The following is an 18,457-nucleotide window of genomic DNA, read 5'->3' as shown; positions in this document are numbered from 1 at the left end:
TAAAATGTGTGTGTTTGTTTGTTTGTTTTTTTGGGGGGGAGACCAAGCCTATCAATTAATATAAATAAAAAGACCACAACACAGGTTAATTCCATGCATTTAAAAAGAAATGGCTGAAGAAAGAGTAAAATTGATCCTTCCCACACAAAATTAGACAATTAAATATCCTTAATGACAACCATTTTAATTGGAGCAATAAGCTCCAAGATCAAAATGAAATCAATGCCTTCTGGTAGAACTCTAGGCAACAATTTCTACCATTCTAATATTTCATTGCCTAATGAATCCTGATTTTGCCCACCTATAATTATGATTTGGCTATTTTATGTGCATTGGCATTTATTATAGAAATTTTTTCTAACCCTATAACTATGATTCTATGAAAAACATTTGAACACATCAGCATGAATCAGCAGTGTGAGAACTACAAACTTTAACTAATTAACCAAAACCATGTGGCACAGTAGATAAGAGTACCAGGCCTGAAGTCAGGAAAGACTCATCTTCCTGAGTTCAAATCTGACTTCAGACATTTACTAGTTGTATGACTCTGGACAAGTCATTTAACCCTGTTTGCCTAAGTTTCCTCATCTATCAAATGAGCTGGAAAAGGAAATGGCAAACACTTCACTATCTTTGCCAAAAAAACAAGAAACAAATCCCAAATGGGTCACCAAGGGTTAGCCATGACTGAAAAATAATTCAACTAACCAAGACTGTAGATAAGACATAATATATACAATTTTAAGGATCTTTTCAAAGTATTGAGAGAGGACCTAGTTATACTGTTTAGATTAAAAGAAAATTCCACTGACAACTTGAAAATTTGGTAATAGAGAGCCAGTACAGAGAAAAATATGAAACAGTAATCTTCCCTTATATAGGATTTGTCATGAAGATGAGAGTATTTCACTTGCCCAACTCAGTTTATTATGAAATGTCTGTTTTTATTGTTTTCTAATTCTCCATTTGCATTACTATTTTATAAGTTATAAATGAAAAGGTTCTAAAAAATGCCTTATGTAGTAGTCTCTGTTTAAAATAAAAATTCAATAATTGAAAGCTTTACTGAAATTCTGAGAGGTCATACTGAAAATGAGACCTAAATATGCTGCCTTTTAAATGTTAAAGATATCAGGGTATATTTAATAGTAACTAATATAGCTCACACAATTTTTTCTTATTTTGTGACATTCTTACTCAGGACATTATACCTGCAGCACAGGAGTCCTAAATTTAGTTCAGGGCAAAGTTATAACATCAATATTCTCACAGCCTAATTTTATTTATATCATATGTGTGTGTGTATACACATGCCTACACACACACATACACACACACATACACACAAACATATATGTGATATAAATAGGAAGAGCTAGATATCCTGGAAAGCATATGAAAGACTGCAAGTGAACCTTCTCCAGCACCAAACATATCTGCCATTGCCAAGACAGAATGCATTTTTTTAAAGGCACAAAAGCAGCAGTCCAAGTAATTTTTGTTTTCCAGCTGCAGCAAAGAAACATTATAGTATAGAAAAAAGTTGTGCATTTAAAAATAGAATAAAATCAGAGACTAATTTCTGAAAAAAACCCAACCTTCAGAGAGTGCAATTTAATTTGCCGCCCCACATCATAATCTAACAGGAAGAAACAATATTAGATTTTGCAGCGCTATAGTTACACCTGATATAGGCTCTTCCTTTCAAATTCTTTTTTTGGTTCTCTCTCTCTCTCTTTTAATTTTCCAGCTACCACTGGGTATTTTTTTTTTAAACCAATGGCTCCACATTTGCTTATTTTCAGCTTGGTTTTTGGTACCTTCAGACCTATTTAAAATTAATAAATTCAGATACATGTTTATAGGATACCTATGTAAACTATGTATATTTTTAAAACAATCTTTACATAAAGCATATTCCCTTCCCCCCCCACCTATATCCAGCTCTTAATAAAAAAAATTACTATTATTATTTTTTTTTTGCTTATAAAGCAAAGGTCCTCTGCAGCAGTAGAAAAGAAGGGCTTCTCCCCCCCCCCGCCCCCCCCCCCCCCCCAACCAGATGCTTAATTTTTTAGCTTTTAGCCCAGGACAAGGAGACAAGAGAACACATAGAATACCATAAGGTTTTTGTTGTTATTGTCACACAGTCTCCCAGGATTTCTATTTAAAAGCCATTTGTCCCATACTTCGCACTGCTGGTTACCCTGACAGACCAAAAATGAAACAAAGGGAAATCACAATAAAAGGAGACAAAAGAAAAGTTCACTGGTCCATGTTATGATAGTGCTTAAGTAGAAGAGATTGAACTACTCATCAAAGATAAATAGATTATAATAGATCCACACACCTGGGGTTTATGTTTCTGGCACATACTGAACTAAGCCAGCACATTCTACTTCCTCTTTCCTCTTCTCCCCAATTTATGAATTCTCAGAATAATTTTCAACATCGTCTGCATATTTTGCATTTTCTTTAGCTTCTGCTAACTGCTTCTGCTGATTCTCTTAACACAAAAAGAAGCTTTGGCAATTTACCTTTTTTTTTTTTCCTGAGAACATCAACTGCAAATAATCCTGTTCAGTAAGCTACATGGGAGTCTTGCATTCATTGTACCCACATGTATTAAAGTGTTTTCAGAAAAAAAATTTTTTTCTAAGAATCCTTAAAAAAAAATACCTCATTAGCAGGAATAATACAACTACTTACATACGTCCCATGTGAATAATCAAATTCAAAACCTTGAGGTAGGGAGTATTTTTTTCCTTCCCATACACATGAAACATGAGTAGCCAAGTTACTGAAATCTTCCTTATTTTTCATTTTACCATGGGCCTAAAAAAAAAGTTCACATTCCATTTCTTGTTCTCAGAGAGAAATGTCACATCTTCCAGCACTACAAAGACACATATGATGTGGAATTTCTTGGTCCTTCATGATAAATGGAAAACATTAAATTTTATTTTCTTCACAACTGAGGTTGGAAGATAGAATACAAGTTTCTACCAATTCTATTTTACTTCTGTCACTGAATGATTAGTGATTCTGATGCAATGTGCAGCTGGAAAAAAGGATTTCTATTTTTCTGGGACATTTATCCCTTGTTCTGAAATAGTGATAAATGCTATAGACAATCCTTGCGCTGAATTTATGGATGTTTCTTGAATTTCAGATATTATCTTTTTTGCAGGCAATTTTTTTCAATTGTTGTTTTTAGGTACACAATTATATACCCCTTGAGATTATATGTTTTTTTTCTTCCCCAAGTAGCTTATTGCTCTTTACATGCCACGAAGGCATGATTTTCATTTTCTGCTAAGACAATACCTTTCTAAGCATGGATTCCTCTAGACTACAAGATATTTACAAAGAAATGGGAGCTAAAGAAAGGAAGAATGTATACATGTTTTTGATTGTATTTAGTTCTCTTCTATTTTCAATTAGTTGGGCAACTCTTCCCCCTCAAAGTACAACAGAAAATACTGAACAGTTTTCTCCTTTTACTATTACTATTGACTATTCATTGTATGTCTCCTACAATTTGATCTATTCACATCATTTAAGAAAACCATTTTTTTCTGAACAGAATTTCTTGCTGACTTTCCATATATGATTAAAAATATAGTAGTGAGTTCATTTTTCACTGGAAGGCTAACCCTTAAGCTTGTTTCTCCAGAAAGATGGATCTATTATAGTGGATTTACCTAAAATTCTGGCTCTCTAGCAGTTAAGTATGATTGTAAACACATCTCTTAGAAATTTATATTTTACTTCAAGATGTGGTCTTTTCAGCAAAAGTAGAGGCAAGCAGAAGCTAAGACATGGTGGGGCATACACATTCATGATGAAGTCTATGTGATTTAAGTCTATCAGTAATCTAATCTATTCTGAGGTCCAACCCCAGGCGTGCGGATCTATTTTAACTACTATCACTAAATAATAGAAATAAGAAGTAATTTTATTTATCATTTTTCATCTCCTTTCACTAAAAATGTGTCAGGCATATGAAAAAAGGCTATCTAATCCTAAAGAATTTTACAGTCTCTTTTTGTTGCTTGTTTTTTTTTTTTTTTTAAATAATGATGAATATGTACTAAAGTGCTTTATCTCTGAGAATCACATCAGTACATTATAAAAAAAAAACTTTCAAGTCCTGATAGGGGAAAAGTTTTCAAATATAAAAAATGTGAGATTATTTTTAGACAAGTTAATTAAACCAAGAATCAAGAGAAATATTTTCCCTCTTTTTTCTTTCTCTCTCTTTATAAAAAGAAAAAAGTGCAGTTAGAGAGACGGTAGAAGCAGTAGATCTGAGCTAGGTAGAGGCACTGACTAGCACTGAGTGCTAGTGGTAATGCGCAAACATGTGCCTTAAGAGTTCATCAGCTGATGGTCTCAATTTGGCCTCTACAAAAATCCGCTTGAGGAAATCTCGGCTATGGTCTGAAGCATGAGGTGGCAGCTTTGGATTGGTTGGCTGAGTAGCAATTTTAAATATGGCAGCCATTGCTTCAAACTCAGCCCAAGGTGGTTTCTCAGTTAGCATTTCTACCACAGTACAGCCCACACTCCTAAAAAAAAGAGCAAAAATTGATTATTTAGACAGACTGCATAGTCTGAAAGAACTACAACATATTTAAAGTTAAAAACAACAATAAGCCTATATGTTAAAACCAACTATAACTTGATTTGTATTCAGAATAATTTCTCTAAAACAGTATTGTAGGAAATATACATGAGTATTAAAATGTGCCTTTAAATAATGATTAACTATACCCACTTGACTTAAATGTTATTTATATTTATTTCAATTAACATATATTGAAAACCCACTATACTAGGTGCTAAGAAAGTTATGAAGCTAAATAAGATATGATCTCTTCCTTTTAGGAGCTTATAGATACATATGTAAATTGGTATAATAAAAGTGTATGAATGTGCATAAAAGATACAAAGTGCTGTAAGAAGAAAGGAAGACCTTTGATTTGGCAAAGGGAAGATCTGAGAAAGCTTCATGGAAGAGTTAAGATGTGAATAAGAGATTATTTCAACTTGAAAAAATTTTATTTTCATTTAGAACTCTTATTTTTTAAATAACAGACCAGCTAATCTGCATTAACTATTTTTCTGTCTAATTGTAGACTCTCCAAAGTTACTAGTGATCCCTTTAATGGCTAAATCTAATGGACGTTTCTCTATCTTTATCATTCTTGACCAATCTTTACTGTTGTCAATCATTCTTTTCTCCTTGATATTCTACTTCTCGCTAGTATTTTGTGACTCCTAATTCTGCTCCCACCTATTTCATCTCATCTTCTGTCTCTTTTGCTGGATTTTCATCTAGGCCATGCCCACAAACCATGGGGATCTTTCCAAGTTTTATCTTAGACTCTCTTCTTCTCCCTCTGTATTATTGCATTTGGTGCTTTCATCAGTTACCATTTCTTTGCAACTGACTCTCAAATCTACGTGTCCAGCTCCAATCTCTCTCCTATCCTCCACTTTCATATTTTCCACTGTCTTTTAGACATCTTAAACTGGATGTCTCATGTAGACATCAAATTCAACATGTTCAAAAGTGAACTTAGTCCTTTTTTCCCTTGCCCTCTTCTTAACTTCCTTCTTACTGTTTAGGTACTATGATCCTTTCAATTACCCATGCTTATAATCTAGGTGTTATACTCAACTTACCTCTGCCCTCATCTCCAATTAGTGGTTAAGTTCTGTTGTTTCTATCTTAACAATATCCCTTGTATATGCCCTCTTCTTTACTTTGTTACCAATACCATCCCAATGTAGACTCTCATCACTTCATGCCTGAACTACTGAAATAGTCTTATGGCTTATGACTGCCTCAAGTCTCTCCTCATTCCAGACTATCTTCACTCAGCTGTCAAAATGATTTTCCTAAAACACAGGCCTGACCATATATCACCCTCATTCCCAATTCAATAAACTCCAGTGACTCCCTATTATCTTCAGGATCAAATATAAAATTCTCTGTAAGGCTTTCAAAAACCTCTAAAAAGGGGGTCTTTCCTATCTTTTCAGTTTTACACCTAATTTCCCGTTAGATATTCTTAGTGACACTGGCCTTGTTGTTCCTCAAACAAGAGGTTTTATCTACCAACTCTGAGTATTTTGATGGCTGTCTTCCATGCCAGGTATGCTCTCGTTGCTCATCTCTGCCTCCAAGTTTCTCTGATTTCCTTCACATCTTAGCAGAAATTGTACATTCTACAAGAAGCTTCTAATTTTAATGACTCCCCCTGACAGTATACCCAATTTATCATATCTCTCTCTATATCTTGTTTGAACCATTGTTATTTGTCTCTCCCATTAGATTGTAAGCTTGAGAGTACAGCCTGTTTTCCTTTTCTTTGTATCCCCAGTATTTAGCACAGTGTCTGGAATATCGGAGATACTTAATGCTAGCTAAGAACAAAACCCCCCTCTGCCTCTAAACCTTTTAGAAAACAAAAGTCTACTATAATCTTTTCTAGATACGAATTAGATGAAGTTAATTTTATGTTGTATCATAACACTTAATAGTGGTCGTGGAATTTGTTAGCAGAAAAAAGGGAAAGATTCCTTAAAAGCTAAGCTTCAGGGAAACTAGTCTATTTCTTAGAATGATTGGTATGATATAATCCTCATGTCTTGTCACTTAATGTCTCCCTATAATGCTGCTATATTCCCTAGGACACCCCACCAGGAGCCCTCCATGAGGTCAGTACCAGCCACTTAGCTTGGCCTTCTTTCTCCATCTCAAATGTGGGAATTTAACCACACGGCCTCTCAGGCCCCTTCTAGCTCTAGATCTCTGATCTTATGATCAAAAATGGGAGGACAATTAGAAATGGAGTTTTAAGAAATTTAGAAGTGTTAGAAATGCCACACTCATTTAAGTCAATAAATAATTTCTACAACTCAAAGTGTGAAGCATTTGGCCACAGCTAATGAGGAAATTTTTGTGTGGTTGTGGCACATTTGTTATAAGGGTTTGCTTTTCTTGTTTTTTTTTTTTTCCTTCTATAAGAACAGGAGACATAGAAGGGGGAGAAAATAAATGCTTAATTGAAAAAAAATTAATTAAAAATAAAGCCATTTCAACCAGACAGCTAATTTTCTTTATTAGCATAAACATAGGTTAATTTTTCAATGTCAAGGACAATTTTTATTCACAAATTGTAGGCAAGAGATTTTTTCAAGTATGGTCAAATTAGTCACTTTTCTCCCTTTATCTTCTAAGAATCTTATAACAAGATACTTAAATATCTCCATAATATGTGAAAATAGGGAAAGATGGAGGGAAAAATTATGCATGAGTAGATTCAACATACTTCTAAAGCAAAAACCTTCATTCTTTTAATACATTTTTTAGACACAGGATCATTTGGCAGAGGTAGAATTTAAAAAAAAATATTTCTAAAAGTTACAGTATATAAGAATATCCTATTGCAGATTTTTTGGGGAAGGAGGGAGGTAATTAGGATTAAACGACTTGTTTAGGGTCATACAAAATCTAAGGCTCGATTTGAATTCAGATCCTCCTGACTCTAAAGCCACTGTTCTATTCACTGTACCTAGCCATCCCAGGGACAAAGGAATTTAAACTGAGTTTTACTAACTTTGTTTTGTTGGTAGACAGATGGAAAAATAAGTAACAACTCATTAAAAATCTAGCTTATAAAAAAACCTACCAGATATCTGCTTTTCGGCCATAACCTTCCCCACTGATAACTTCAGGACTCATCCAGTATGGCGTGCCTGTGACAGACTTCATTCCTGTACCAGACAGACAGATTGTCTGAAGTCGTTTACTGGCACCAAAATCTCCTAGTTTCACATTTCCTGCTGAATCTCGAAGAATATTTGCTCCTGTAAAATAAAAAACAAATCCTTTCAACTGATTATTTTTTATATGCAGGCATCTAATCTAGTAAACTTACAAGGAACAGTATCAATGAGTCCTTTTATTTTCTAAAGTTTTATTGTTGTATCTTTTTTTTTTTTCATTTTAATCATTTCCCCTTAATTACAGACTCCTTATTTGCTGTTATCTATTTCTTATTTTCTTATGACTCACAACTTCTACAATAACATTTAATCAAAGTTAACTGATAAAGAAAACTGCATCTTTTAGAATATACCTAATTCCACACTGGTGGTCTTTTCCTTTCTTTAGAAAGGAAGAAGTTATATTTCCTTATTTTTCTGCTGCTGCTGCTGTGTTTATTAAGATCAGGTCTCTCTGTCTTGCCCAGAAGACTAGTGTACTACTCCTGGATGTGATCCACTATCGGTCAGTATGGGAGCTTTGCTCTGCTCTGTTTTTGACATAGGCTAGTATGTCCTTCTCCTTAAGAAGCTTGGTTGTACCTGACTCCTGGTGACTCACCAGCCCAATTCATCTTCCCTCTTGAATAGAAACAGAAATTATCCACCTGCTCTGATAAATTTAGCCCAATGAATAAGGTATTGCGGTATGTGTAATGAAAATTAAGATTGGCCTAAGTCTGTTCACTATAATACATTAAGTTACAATACAAATTCAAGTGTTTTTTAGTGCTATTGTTTATTTTATTATTGTGTTTGCAAGTCCTTTTAATGGGATAAAGTCATATTTCAATTCTCTTGTTTAAAAAAAAAATCCACCAACAAATTCCTAGAATCATAAGGATATTCGTACTAAAAAAGTTGATCTAATTTTAGAGATCATCCAATCCAATGAATTAATTCTACAGATTAGACCCAAAGTAAAGTATACCTGATATCATATAAATTAGTAAGAGTAGTTAGCGTTCTTTTTGCAAAAAGCAGTAGCTTAATTTTTGTAGGGATTCTGCTCTTGATCACTGCCTTTTAAATTGATCTTAGATTCCCCATAGCTTAACAAACTGACTAGTTTTACGATAAAATTTGTTTTCTAGCATGACAGTTTCTGCTGTCAGGAAGATTAGTTTTCCAAGGTAGCAGGTCAATATATGTAGAGGGGTAAGATGAGAAAAAGAGAAATAACAGAAATTCTACATTATTGAATTGGCATAACCACTATCTGATAGGAAGGGCAAGAAGACTTGAAATTATAATCTGAAATCTCTTCCCATATCATGGAAATTCAGGTTGTGATCCTAATATTTTACAACACAATAGAATAACACAAAATAAACTACATTTTATGAATAAAGGAAGTGAAGTCTAGTGAAGTGGTTACTTGCCCATGGTCATACATTTGATTTGAACTTAGAGGGCAGCTAGGTGGCACAGTGGTTAGAGTACCAGCCCTGAAGTCAGGAGAACCTGAGTTAAAATCTGACCTCAGACACTTAATATGTCCTAACTGTGATCCTGGGCAAGTCACTTAATCCCAATTACCTCAGCAAAAACAAACAAATAAATAAATAAAAAAGAAGGCTCTCCACCTAGCTGCCCCAATAGTTACCTATTCTAATGAAAACACAGGTTCAGAGCAAAAAGCAAACATAAACTCCAAAAGAAAAACCAAGAGACTGCACAAGAAAGTTCGAGGGTTCCCAGAACCAAGTAAACCTTAAAACTATGTAAATGTTAGCTACAATGAACAAACATGATGAACTGAGGCATTTAACATTTTGCCACCCTATCCATCCCTCTAATCTTGTCCACTTCTTTTTACAAAACTCCTTTCTATATCAGGCATGAGTTTATTGGAATTTGTTCACCTTATTTTCAATCCTTCAAGGTTTCTGTTCCATTAACTTAGTTGTACTCAAAGCCCAGTTCAAGTCCTATAATCTTCCCTCTTCTGAGAGACTAACCTTCAATGAACAACTTAACTCACCCTATTCTTTCTTTCTTTAACTCCAATAGCAATTACTGTGTGTCACTTTTTTGTCCTTTAGTTTAAACTTCCTTGTTATTTATCTTTTGATGTATGTCCACGTTCCAGCTTCCAAATCAGAATCAGTAAGCTCCTCAAGAGCAGGGAAAATAAGATACCTTTTTACATTTCCAATGCTTAGCATAGTTCACCCTGCACACAATGGGTACTTTATGAATTTTTTTTATTAAAGATGATGCTACATAGTTCCAAGTATGAGATAAATTTAGAAGTTATATCTTTGCATTTTACCCACATGTTGGAGACATAAAACTCAAAGAAAAATAAGAAACTTAAAAAAATTAGTTTAGAAATGTGTCTAAGAACTGATTTTTTTTAGGGGCTTACCATTTTAGGTGACTACTGAGATAAAACAAAAATTGGTTGCTTATGTTTATTAAAAATGCTCTAATCGCAAGGTGAAAAATACGAGTCACAGACTAACATGGGGAGAGGGGGATGGTTATGGAGTGAAGAAGGGATCATATGTAAAAAATGTCATATAGGTAGAAATAAATGTCAATTGACCAAAGGTAACAAGAAAGTTGCATTTGCCCTGGACAAAAATAGGAAAATTCAGAAAAGGGCTTAGTTTTTCGGGAAGATAATGAAGAGTTTTGGATATAATAACAATTATTTCTAACTTCTATGACATTTTTCATATAATTATTTCCAACTCTACAACATTTTTCATGTGTCCCCCTTTTTCCACTCATATACTCAATTCCACAGAATAGGACCCCATCATCTCCCCCTTGAAGTATTCTAATAGTTCTAACTCATCTCTTTGTTTCAAGTTTCTCTCCACTCCCATCTTTCATTCAGTGATCAAATGATTTTTAAAGTGACTATGTTCCATTGCTTACTTAAGCATTTCTAGCACTTCACAAGCTGCCCCTTTTCTATCTTTGATAGAAATATATACATATTACGTATTACTTATCTTAATGAACTTTAAGGTTAAGGAATACTTTGGCCACATCAAAACCTTCTATTCCTTGATCTCTCAGTTTTCTCCTAGGCTATCACTCCTGTTCTAGCCATTGTCTTCACTTGATTTTCCTGTCTTCTCACCCACCCACCCATTTTTTTTTTTTTTTAATATTACTGAACTGCCAAACCTTACCTGTAAGATCACTCTTACCACCTGCCCCCTTTGCTCTGATGGACTACAGGATATTTCCTATACCAAATAAATTCATTACAAATTTATGTTACATTACCTCAACTATGCTCATTGCTGTTACTCAGTCCTTTTATACTTCTCTATCTCACTTACCACCATAGCTCTTCTAAATCTCTTCATTCCTCCTTAAACTTTGCCACAGGTCCCTTTTCTATTTCTCTCCACTCAAAACTTTGCCTCATATTTTGCTCAAAAAATTAAGGTCAGCTCACTCAGAGCTCCCTCTTTTCCTTATTTCATGTCACCTGGATGACTTTTGCCACAATTTCCTTCTTTGTCCTATCTCAAATGATGAGGCAGCCCTTCTTGCCAAAGCAAACTCCTTATATATACACAAGTCATCCTACTCCCATCTCATTTCTATTATATTGGACTTTTTTTTATTATCCCCACTCTCTAACTTATCTCCCATCTCTCCCTCTCTACAGGCTGCTTTCCTATTGCCTACAAACATGTTCATATCTCCCTATCCTCAAAAAACCCTCACGACATCCATCTACTCTGGCTATCATCCATTTCTTATTATGCCCTTTTGTTTAACCTCTTTGAAAAAATCATGTATAATAGATACCCCTACTTCCTCTCCTAAAATGCCTCTACTTTTTCTTCTCAATTTCTTTTATTTAAGTTTATTCTTAAAACTTTTTATCATTTCTAAATTATTTTCTTCCTCTTTTCCCACTCATTGAGAAATTAAGAAAAATAAAGCCTATTACAAATAAGTATAGTGAGGCAAAGGAAATTCTTCCTATTAGTCATAGCCCCACCACGTACCCTCTAAAATGAAAAAATGTTATTTTGATTTGTCCTCTGAGTCTATCACTTCTGTGTTGGGAAATAGACAGAATATTTCAACATGATTTCTTTGGACATGGGGTGGGTCATTGTGTTGATTTCAATTGACTAGCTTTACAGCATTGCTGTAACTGTGTTCTCCTGGTTCAGCTCATTTTACTTGACATCATCAGTTCATACTGTCTTACAGGGTTTTTCTGAAACCATTCCCTTCATCATTTCTTAAGATTATTCCATCATATTCATGTATCATAACTTGTTTAGTAATCCCAAATGATGTTCAACCTTTCAGTTTCTAATTCTCTGCTACCACAAAAAAAGCAGAAATATTTTCGAACATTTGTTTTATTTTTCTTTCTTTGGTCTTTTTAGGGTATAGACCTTAAATAGCAGTACTACTGAGCCAAAGGAAATACACAATTTAAAAGTTTTTGGGGCACAGTTTCAAAATGGTTGGACTAGTTCATGGATACATCAATAATAGTACATGAGTGCCCTGTTTTCTCACAGCTCTTTCTGCATGTCATTTCTTTTTTATGTTAACTTTGCCAATCTGATAGATGTGAGGTAGTATCCCGTTTTGATTTGTAATTCTCTAATTTATGCTGATTTTAAAGTATTTTTTTCATATAGCTATAATTTTGATTTCTTCCTCTAAAAACTAGAAATTCACCATCTAAGAGGAAGACAACACGCAAAAGGCTGAAAAAGGAAAGGAGGTTAATAGCACCTAAAACATGATGAAATCTTGTAGTCCAAGAAGGAAATCCTCCCAGAGCTTTGTTTAGAATGATTTCATCTTGCAAACTGATAAGTTTCTAGAGAAGATGAAGTCTAACAAAGTAGTTGAATAGGAAATAATTGGGAAAAATGCCCTTGGTACCCTCCCTCAAATAGTGGAGGATTTGGGCAGAGCTCTCCAATTTCCATCTTACTTTTTACTCTAATCAAAGGAAAGGAAAGATTCCAAGGGCAGAGACTTCTGAAGAGGTAAGCGTATTTTCTCCTGTTTCTCCTCCTATCTACCTGATCACTCCTTTCCAGTCTTCTTTACTGGATTTTCATCTAGGTCATACTTACTAACAAAATGGATATCCCACAAAGTTCTGCTTTGGATCCTCTCTCTTCTCTCTTTATATTATTTCACCTGGTGTTCTCATCAGAGTGTTCAATTATCTCTCTGCTGAGATTTCTCAAATCCAATTATCCAACCTTAACCTCTCTGCTGTTTCCAAATGGCTATTAGACATTTTGAACTGGATGTCCTATAAATAGCTTAAACTGAACATGTCCAAACCTGAACTTAAAATTTTCCCTGACCCAAATCTCCCCTTTCAAACTTCTCCTATGTCTGTCTAGGGTATAAGTATCCTATCAATCCCTTAAGCTCACAATGTTGTTATCATTCTGGACTTTTCACTCTTACATATTCAATTTGTTTTCAATTGTTATCTTTTAAAACTGCCATTATCCTGGTGCAGGTTTATCTCTTCACATATAGACTATTGAGATTTGCTGTTTGCTCTGCTTACTACAAGTCTTTCCCCACTATAGTCCATCCATCATTTAGTTGTTAAAGGACACTGAAGTGATTTTCCTAAAGTTTGGGTATGTCAACCACTTACTTAATAAACTCCAGTGGCTACTGTATCTATCATTAAATATAAAATCCTTTATTTAGTGTTTAAAGTTCTTGAATCTCAGCTCTCTCTCCCACTTTAAAGTTCCCTCTCCCTTTATCCTACCATGTATTCTTCCTTCCAGTGACAGTGGTTTTCCCTGAGTGACATTTCATCTTTTGACTCCAGGCATTTTCATTGGCCAAACCCTCTTTTCTCATCTCTGTCTCCTGGCTTCTCTAGCTTACTTCAAATATCAGCTAAAATCTCACGTTTTATAGGAAACCTTTTTTCAATCTCTTAATTCTATTACTTTGCTTCTGTTGATTATTTCCTATTAATCCTGTATAGTTTATTTGTACATAGCTGTTTGCATGTTGTCTCTTCTTTAAGATTCAGCTTAAATAAAATTTTCTATAAAAGGCCTTTCCCTTTCTCCCCAGCTTCTATTGCATTTCCCTCTAAAATAACTTACCACTTTTCTGTATATACCTATTTATGTACATGTTGTCTCTTGCATTAGAAAAAGCTCCTTGAGGGCAGGGCTCATTTTGCATTTTCCCTATATCTCCAGCATTTAGCTGAGTGCCTGACACACAGTAAATACTTAATAAATGGTTCTTGATTTATTTAACTACTGGTTTTCTAATTATGTTCCAATCATATTAAAAGGCAGTGGAACTTAGAATTAGACGACCTAACAAGTTATAATTATGTCTCTGACACTTCATATTTGTATCTTTGGAAAAATTATTTTGCTGAAGTCTCAACTGTCTTGTCTGAAATTTAAGTATGTTTGTATTATTTATTTACCTGTGTTGATATGAGGAAAGCACCCTAAAAAGCAGTGGCAAATAAATCAGAAAGCCATTTTTTCCTGAAATACAGCATCAGTAATATTACCTTTTTTATGGGGAAGTCAATATTTTGAACCAATAACTTTTTTCAATTATAACTGACTTATTTTGGGGATTTTAATTCTGCTTCTGAAATTCATTAGTAAAGTTGTTTTTAATTTCTAACTCCTTCCCTCCCCCCTTTTTATTAAATATATTTAAATATAGGGTGTAAATGTTTAGAAATGAAAATGCTTTAATAATAACCTTTAATATCTCTATGTACAATCATATTACTGTGCAAGTAGTGAACTCCCTCCAGAATCTGCCGGGTATATTTCCTGGTCACATTCTCAGTAAGAGCTCCATATGCTTTTAACTGGTCCTTAATTGAACCCTATGTTGAGAGAGAGAGAAAAAAGAAAAAGAATATGACACATTGAAATGAGCAGGACCAGGAGATCATTATATACTTCAACAACAATACTATATGATGACCAGTTCTGATGGACCTGGCCATCCTCAGCAACGAGATCAACCAAATCATTTCCAATGGAGCAGTAATGAACTGAACCAGCCATGCCCAGAACTCTGGGAGATGACTAAAAACCATTACATTGAATTCCCAATCCCTATATTTATGCCCACATGCATTTTTGATTTCCTTCACAAGCTAATTGTACAATATTTCAGAGTCTGATTCTGCAAAATAACGTTTTGGTCATGTATACTTATTGTGTATCTAATTTATATTTTAATGTACTTAACATCTACTGGTCATCCTGCCATCTGGGGGAGGGGGTGGGGGGGTAAGAGGTGAAAAATTGGAACAAGAGGTTTAGCAATTGTTAATGCTGTAAAGTTACCCATGCATATATCCTGTAAATAAAAGGCTATCAAAAAAAAAAAAAAAAAAAAAAAAAAAAAAAAAAAAAAAAAAAAAAAAAAAAAAAAGAAGAAGAATATGACATATTGAGAAGTAAAGTCCTGAACAAAGTAGAGAGATTAAAAAAAAAAAAGCATTTCTACAAATTACCAAAACAAACAAACAAAAAACAAACCAAAAACCAAAACCTCTTCAAGAAGAGATTGTAATAGCCCAATTAAAATAACTGTAGACAGAATAAAATATCTGAGAGCTTATATATTAAAACAAACTCAGGAATTACACAAACACATTATAAAATACTTTTTATATAAATAGTCGAAATGTTAATTGTTCATGGCAGGCAGAACCAATCTAATGAAAATGACAATTTTACCTATATGTATCTATTTATTCAATGCTATTCCAATATAATTAACAAAAATTATTCTACTGAGCTAGAAAAAAATAACAATCATTAAGAACAAAAGAATAAAAATATCAAAGGAAATAATGAAAAAAAAAAGGAAGGAGGTTTATCAATTACAGATCTTAAAATATACTAAAAGACTGTAATTATAAAAACTATCTGGTACTAGCTAAGAAATAGAAAGGTAGATCAGTGAAACAGAGTAGACATACAACATACAATAGCAAATGATTATAGTAACCTTGTGTTTGACAATTGTAAATATTTAAGCTATGAAGGCAAGAATTCTATACTGCTGTGAAAGCTAAAAAACAGTCTTTAAGAAATTGGGAACAGATCATTATTTTAAACTATTTATCAAGATAAGGTCAAAATGGATACATGACCCAAATAGAAAGGAAGCTATCATAAGAAAATTAGGAGAAGATGGAAAATATTACCTACTAGACTTATGGTTAGGAGAACAATATAAATAAACAAGAAACGGAGAGCACTGTGAGGTGGATAAAATGGGTAATTTCCATTACATTAAATTAAAAAATAAAATCAATGTAGTCAAAATTAGAAGGAAAACAGAAAATTGGGAGAAAAATTTTATAGTTTCTCAAATAAAAGTCTCATATTGCAAATATATTAGAAGAACTTTGCTGATTTTATAAGAATATGAGTCATTCCCCAATTGATAAATGGTCAAAATGCATGAACTGTAAGTTTTCTGATGAAGAAATAAAAAAAATAAAAAATGATTATAAATACATGAAAAAAATACTCCAAATCATTATTGATTAGAGAAATGCACATTTAAATAACTTTGAGATATCATCTTATAGATTTGAGATACTGTCTTAGATTGACTAAAAAATAGAAATGACAAATTTTGGAGGGAATGCAGAAAAACTGGTACACTGATTCAGGTGGAACTGTGAACTGATCCAACTATTTTGGAAAGCAATCTGAAATTATGCCTAGAGAGTTTTAAACTCTATACCATTTGACCTAACAATACCACTGTTAGGTCTGTTTCTCAGGCTGATCACGGAAAAATGAAAAATATTGATAGCAGCACTTCTTTGTGGTGGCAAAGAACTGGAAATAGAGGGATGCTCATCAACTGAGGAATGACTGAACAAGTTGTGGTATATGACTGTGATGAAATGTTACTATGCTATAAAAATAATACTATAAGAAATGATGAACTCATTGATTAAAAAGGCGAAAGATTTATACAATCTGAAAAGAAACAAAAGCACGATGAAAAGACTTGCATGAAATAATGAAAAATGAAATGAGCAGAAAAGAGAACATAGAACAATATTCCTGTTCTAAGAACAATTTTAAATAACTAAGTCATTTTGAGTATTACAAATACTCGAAAAAACTATAAAGAAATTATCCCCATCTCAAAAAAAGAACTGGTAAATAAATGTTCTGTATAGTATGGATTTACATAAACACATACACACACACACACACACACGCGCGCGCGCGTCTTATGGTAGCCTTCTCTAGGATGATGTGGGGAGACAGGGAGGGAAAAAATACAGAGCTGAGAACAAAAGAAAACTTGGAAGTACAAAAAAGCTGGATAACTTTGAAAATGATGTGCAGTATTTATTACATGGTCTTTTTTTTTTTTTAAGTAAGCAGCGTGAAAGGGAAATTCATGTTTATATTGAATCCTTTTCTATGTTGTGCTGTGTAAATGGAGATTTTCCTTTTGTATTTAAGTTCAAAATGAATAAACATTTTTTAAAAAGAACAAGAAAAAAAACATAGTACTGTTTTGAAATCAGAAATAAAAATATTTTAAGATTAATCTTTTTAAAATGTTCTCATCCATAACTAGGAATCTCAGCTCAGGTAATAAATCCATTATTACATTTCCTGATTAGAATTGTCACAAACTAATAGTTGGGCATAAATAGTAGAAAAATATTTTTATCTGTATATTCCCCTCTACCATATCCTTTTTCCTCACAATTCTTTTTCTTTCTTATCACTTCCACTGCAATTTCTCTCTTCTCCTTGAATTGCATTCTGCTTGTGATTTTTACCTTCCGCCTCCACCATCCCATGGGCAATTCCACTTTATCTATACCTGTTTCCACATCTATAAAATGGGCATGATAATAATTGTAATATTGCTGGCCTCACAGATCAAAGCATATTAAAAAAAAAAACTTTCTTTAGATTTTTTCTTTTTGTTTTGATTTTTGGTTTTATTTTTTGTCTGTGTGTTCTTTTGCAATGTGGCTAATATAGAAATATGTTTAGTGTGACTATATATAAATGTATAATCTGAATCAAAATGCTTTGCCTTCTTAGGAAGGAAATTTGGAACTCAAAATTTTATTTAAATATAATCACTAACTTTATAATATCATATAGAACATATTTCCATATTAGTCATATTGTAAAAGAAGAAAAAGGTAAAAAGAAAAGAACTGCAAAAACCAAAACAAACAAAAAACCCAAAGAAAATGAAAAGAGTGGCTAGGATATGCCTTCAGACTCCTCCAATTGCTTCTCTGGATGTGAATAGCATTTTTCAACATGAATTCTTTGAAACTGTCTTGATGATCGTATTGCTGAGAAAGACTAAGCTGTACACAGTTGATCATATTGCTGATATTTTATCCTGTTATCCAATGTTATCCTGGTTCTGCTCACTTCACTTTGCAACAATTCAAGTAAGCCTTTCTGAGTTTTTCTGAAATCTATCTGTTTGTCATTTTTTAATAACACAATATTATTGTGCTTGGTCAGATTTTCAACAACTGATGAGCATCATCTCAATTCCCAATTCCTTGCCATCACAAAAAGAACAGATATAAATATTTTATATATGTAAGTCCTTTTTC

General features: G+C 33.4%; 1 protein-coding gene across 1 annotated transcript in view; it reads right to left on the bottom strand.

Annotated features, from left to right (window-relative positions):
• Positions 1 to 2,514: 2,514 nt before the first annotated feature.
• Positions 2,515 to 18,457, bottom strand: part of MAP3K2 (mitogen-activated protein kinase kinase kinase 2) — a 110,517-nt gene continuing 94,574 nt past the window's right edge. Inside the window, exons 15-17 of the mRNA XM_031959868.1 lie at positions 14,569 to 14,698; positions 7,707 to 7,884; positions 2,515 to 4,574 (exon numbers count right to left, since the gene is read on the bottom strand). Of these exons, the coding sequence (XP_031815728.1) occupies positions 4,349 to 4,574; positions 7,707 to 7,884; positions 14,569 to 14,698 (534 nt within the window). The 3' untranslated portion in view covers positions 2,515 to 4,348. The remainder of the gene's footprint in view (positions 4,575 to 7,706; positions 7,885 to 14,568; positions 14,699 to 18,457) is intronic.

The sequence above is a fragment of the Sarcophilus harrisii genome, chromosome 3, assembly GCF_902635505.1.
Source record: "Sarcophilus harrisii chromosome 3, mSarHar1.11, whole genome shotgun sequence".
NCBI lineage: Eukaryota > Metazoa > Chordata > Mammalia > Dasyuromorphia > Dasyuridae > Sarcophilus > Sarcophilus harrisii.
This window is presented reverse-complemented; position numbering and strand designations above follow the sequence as displayed.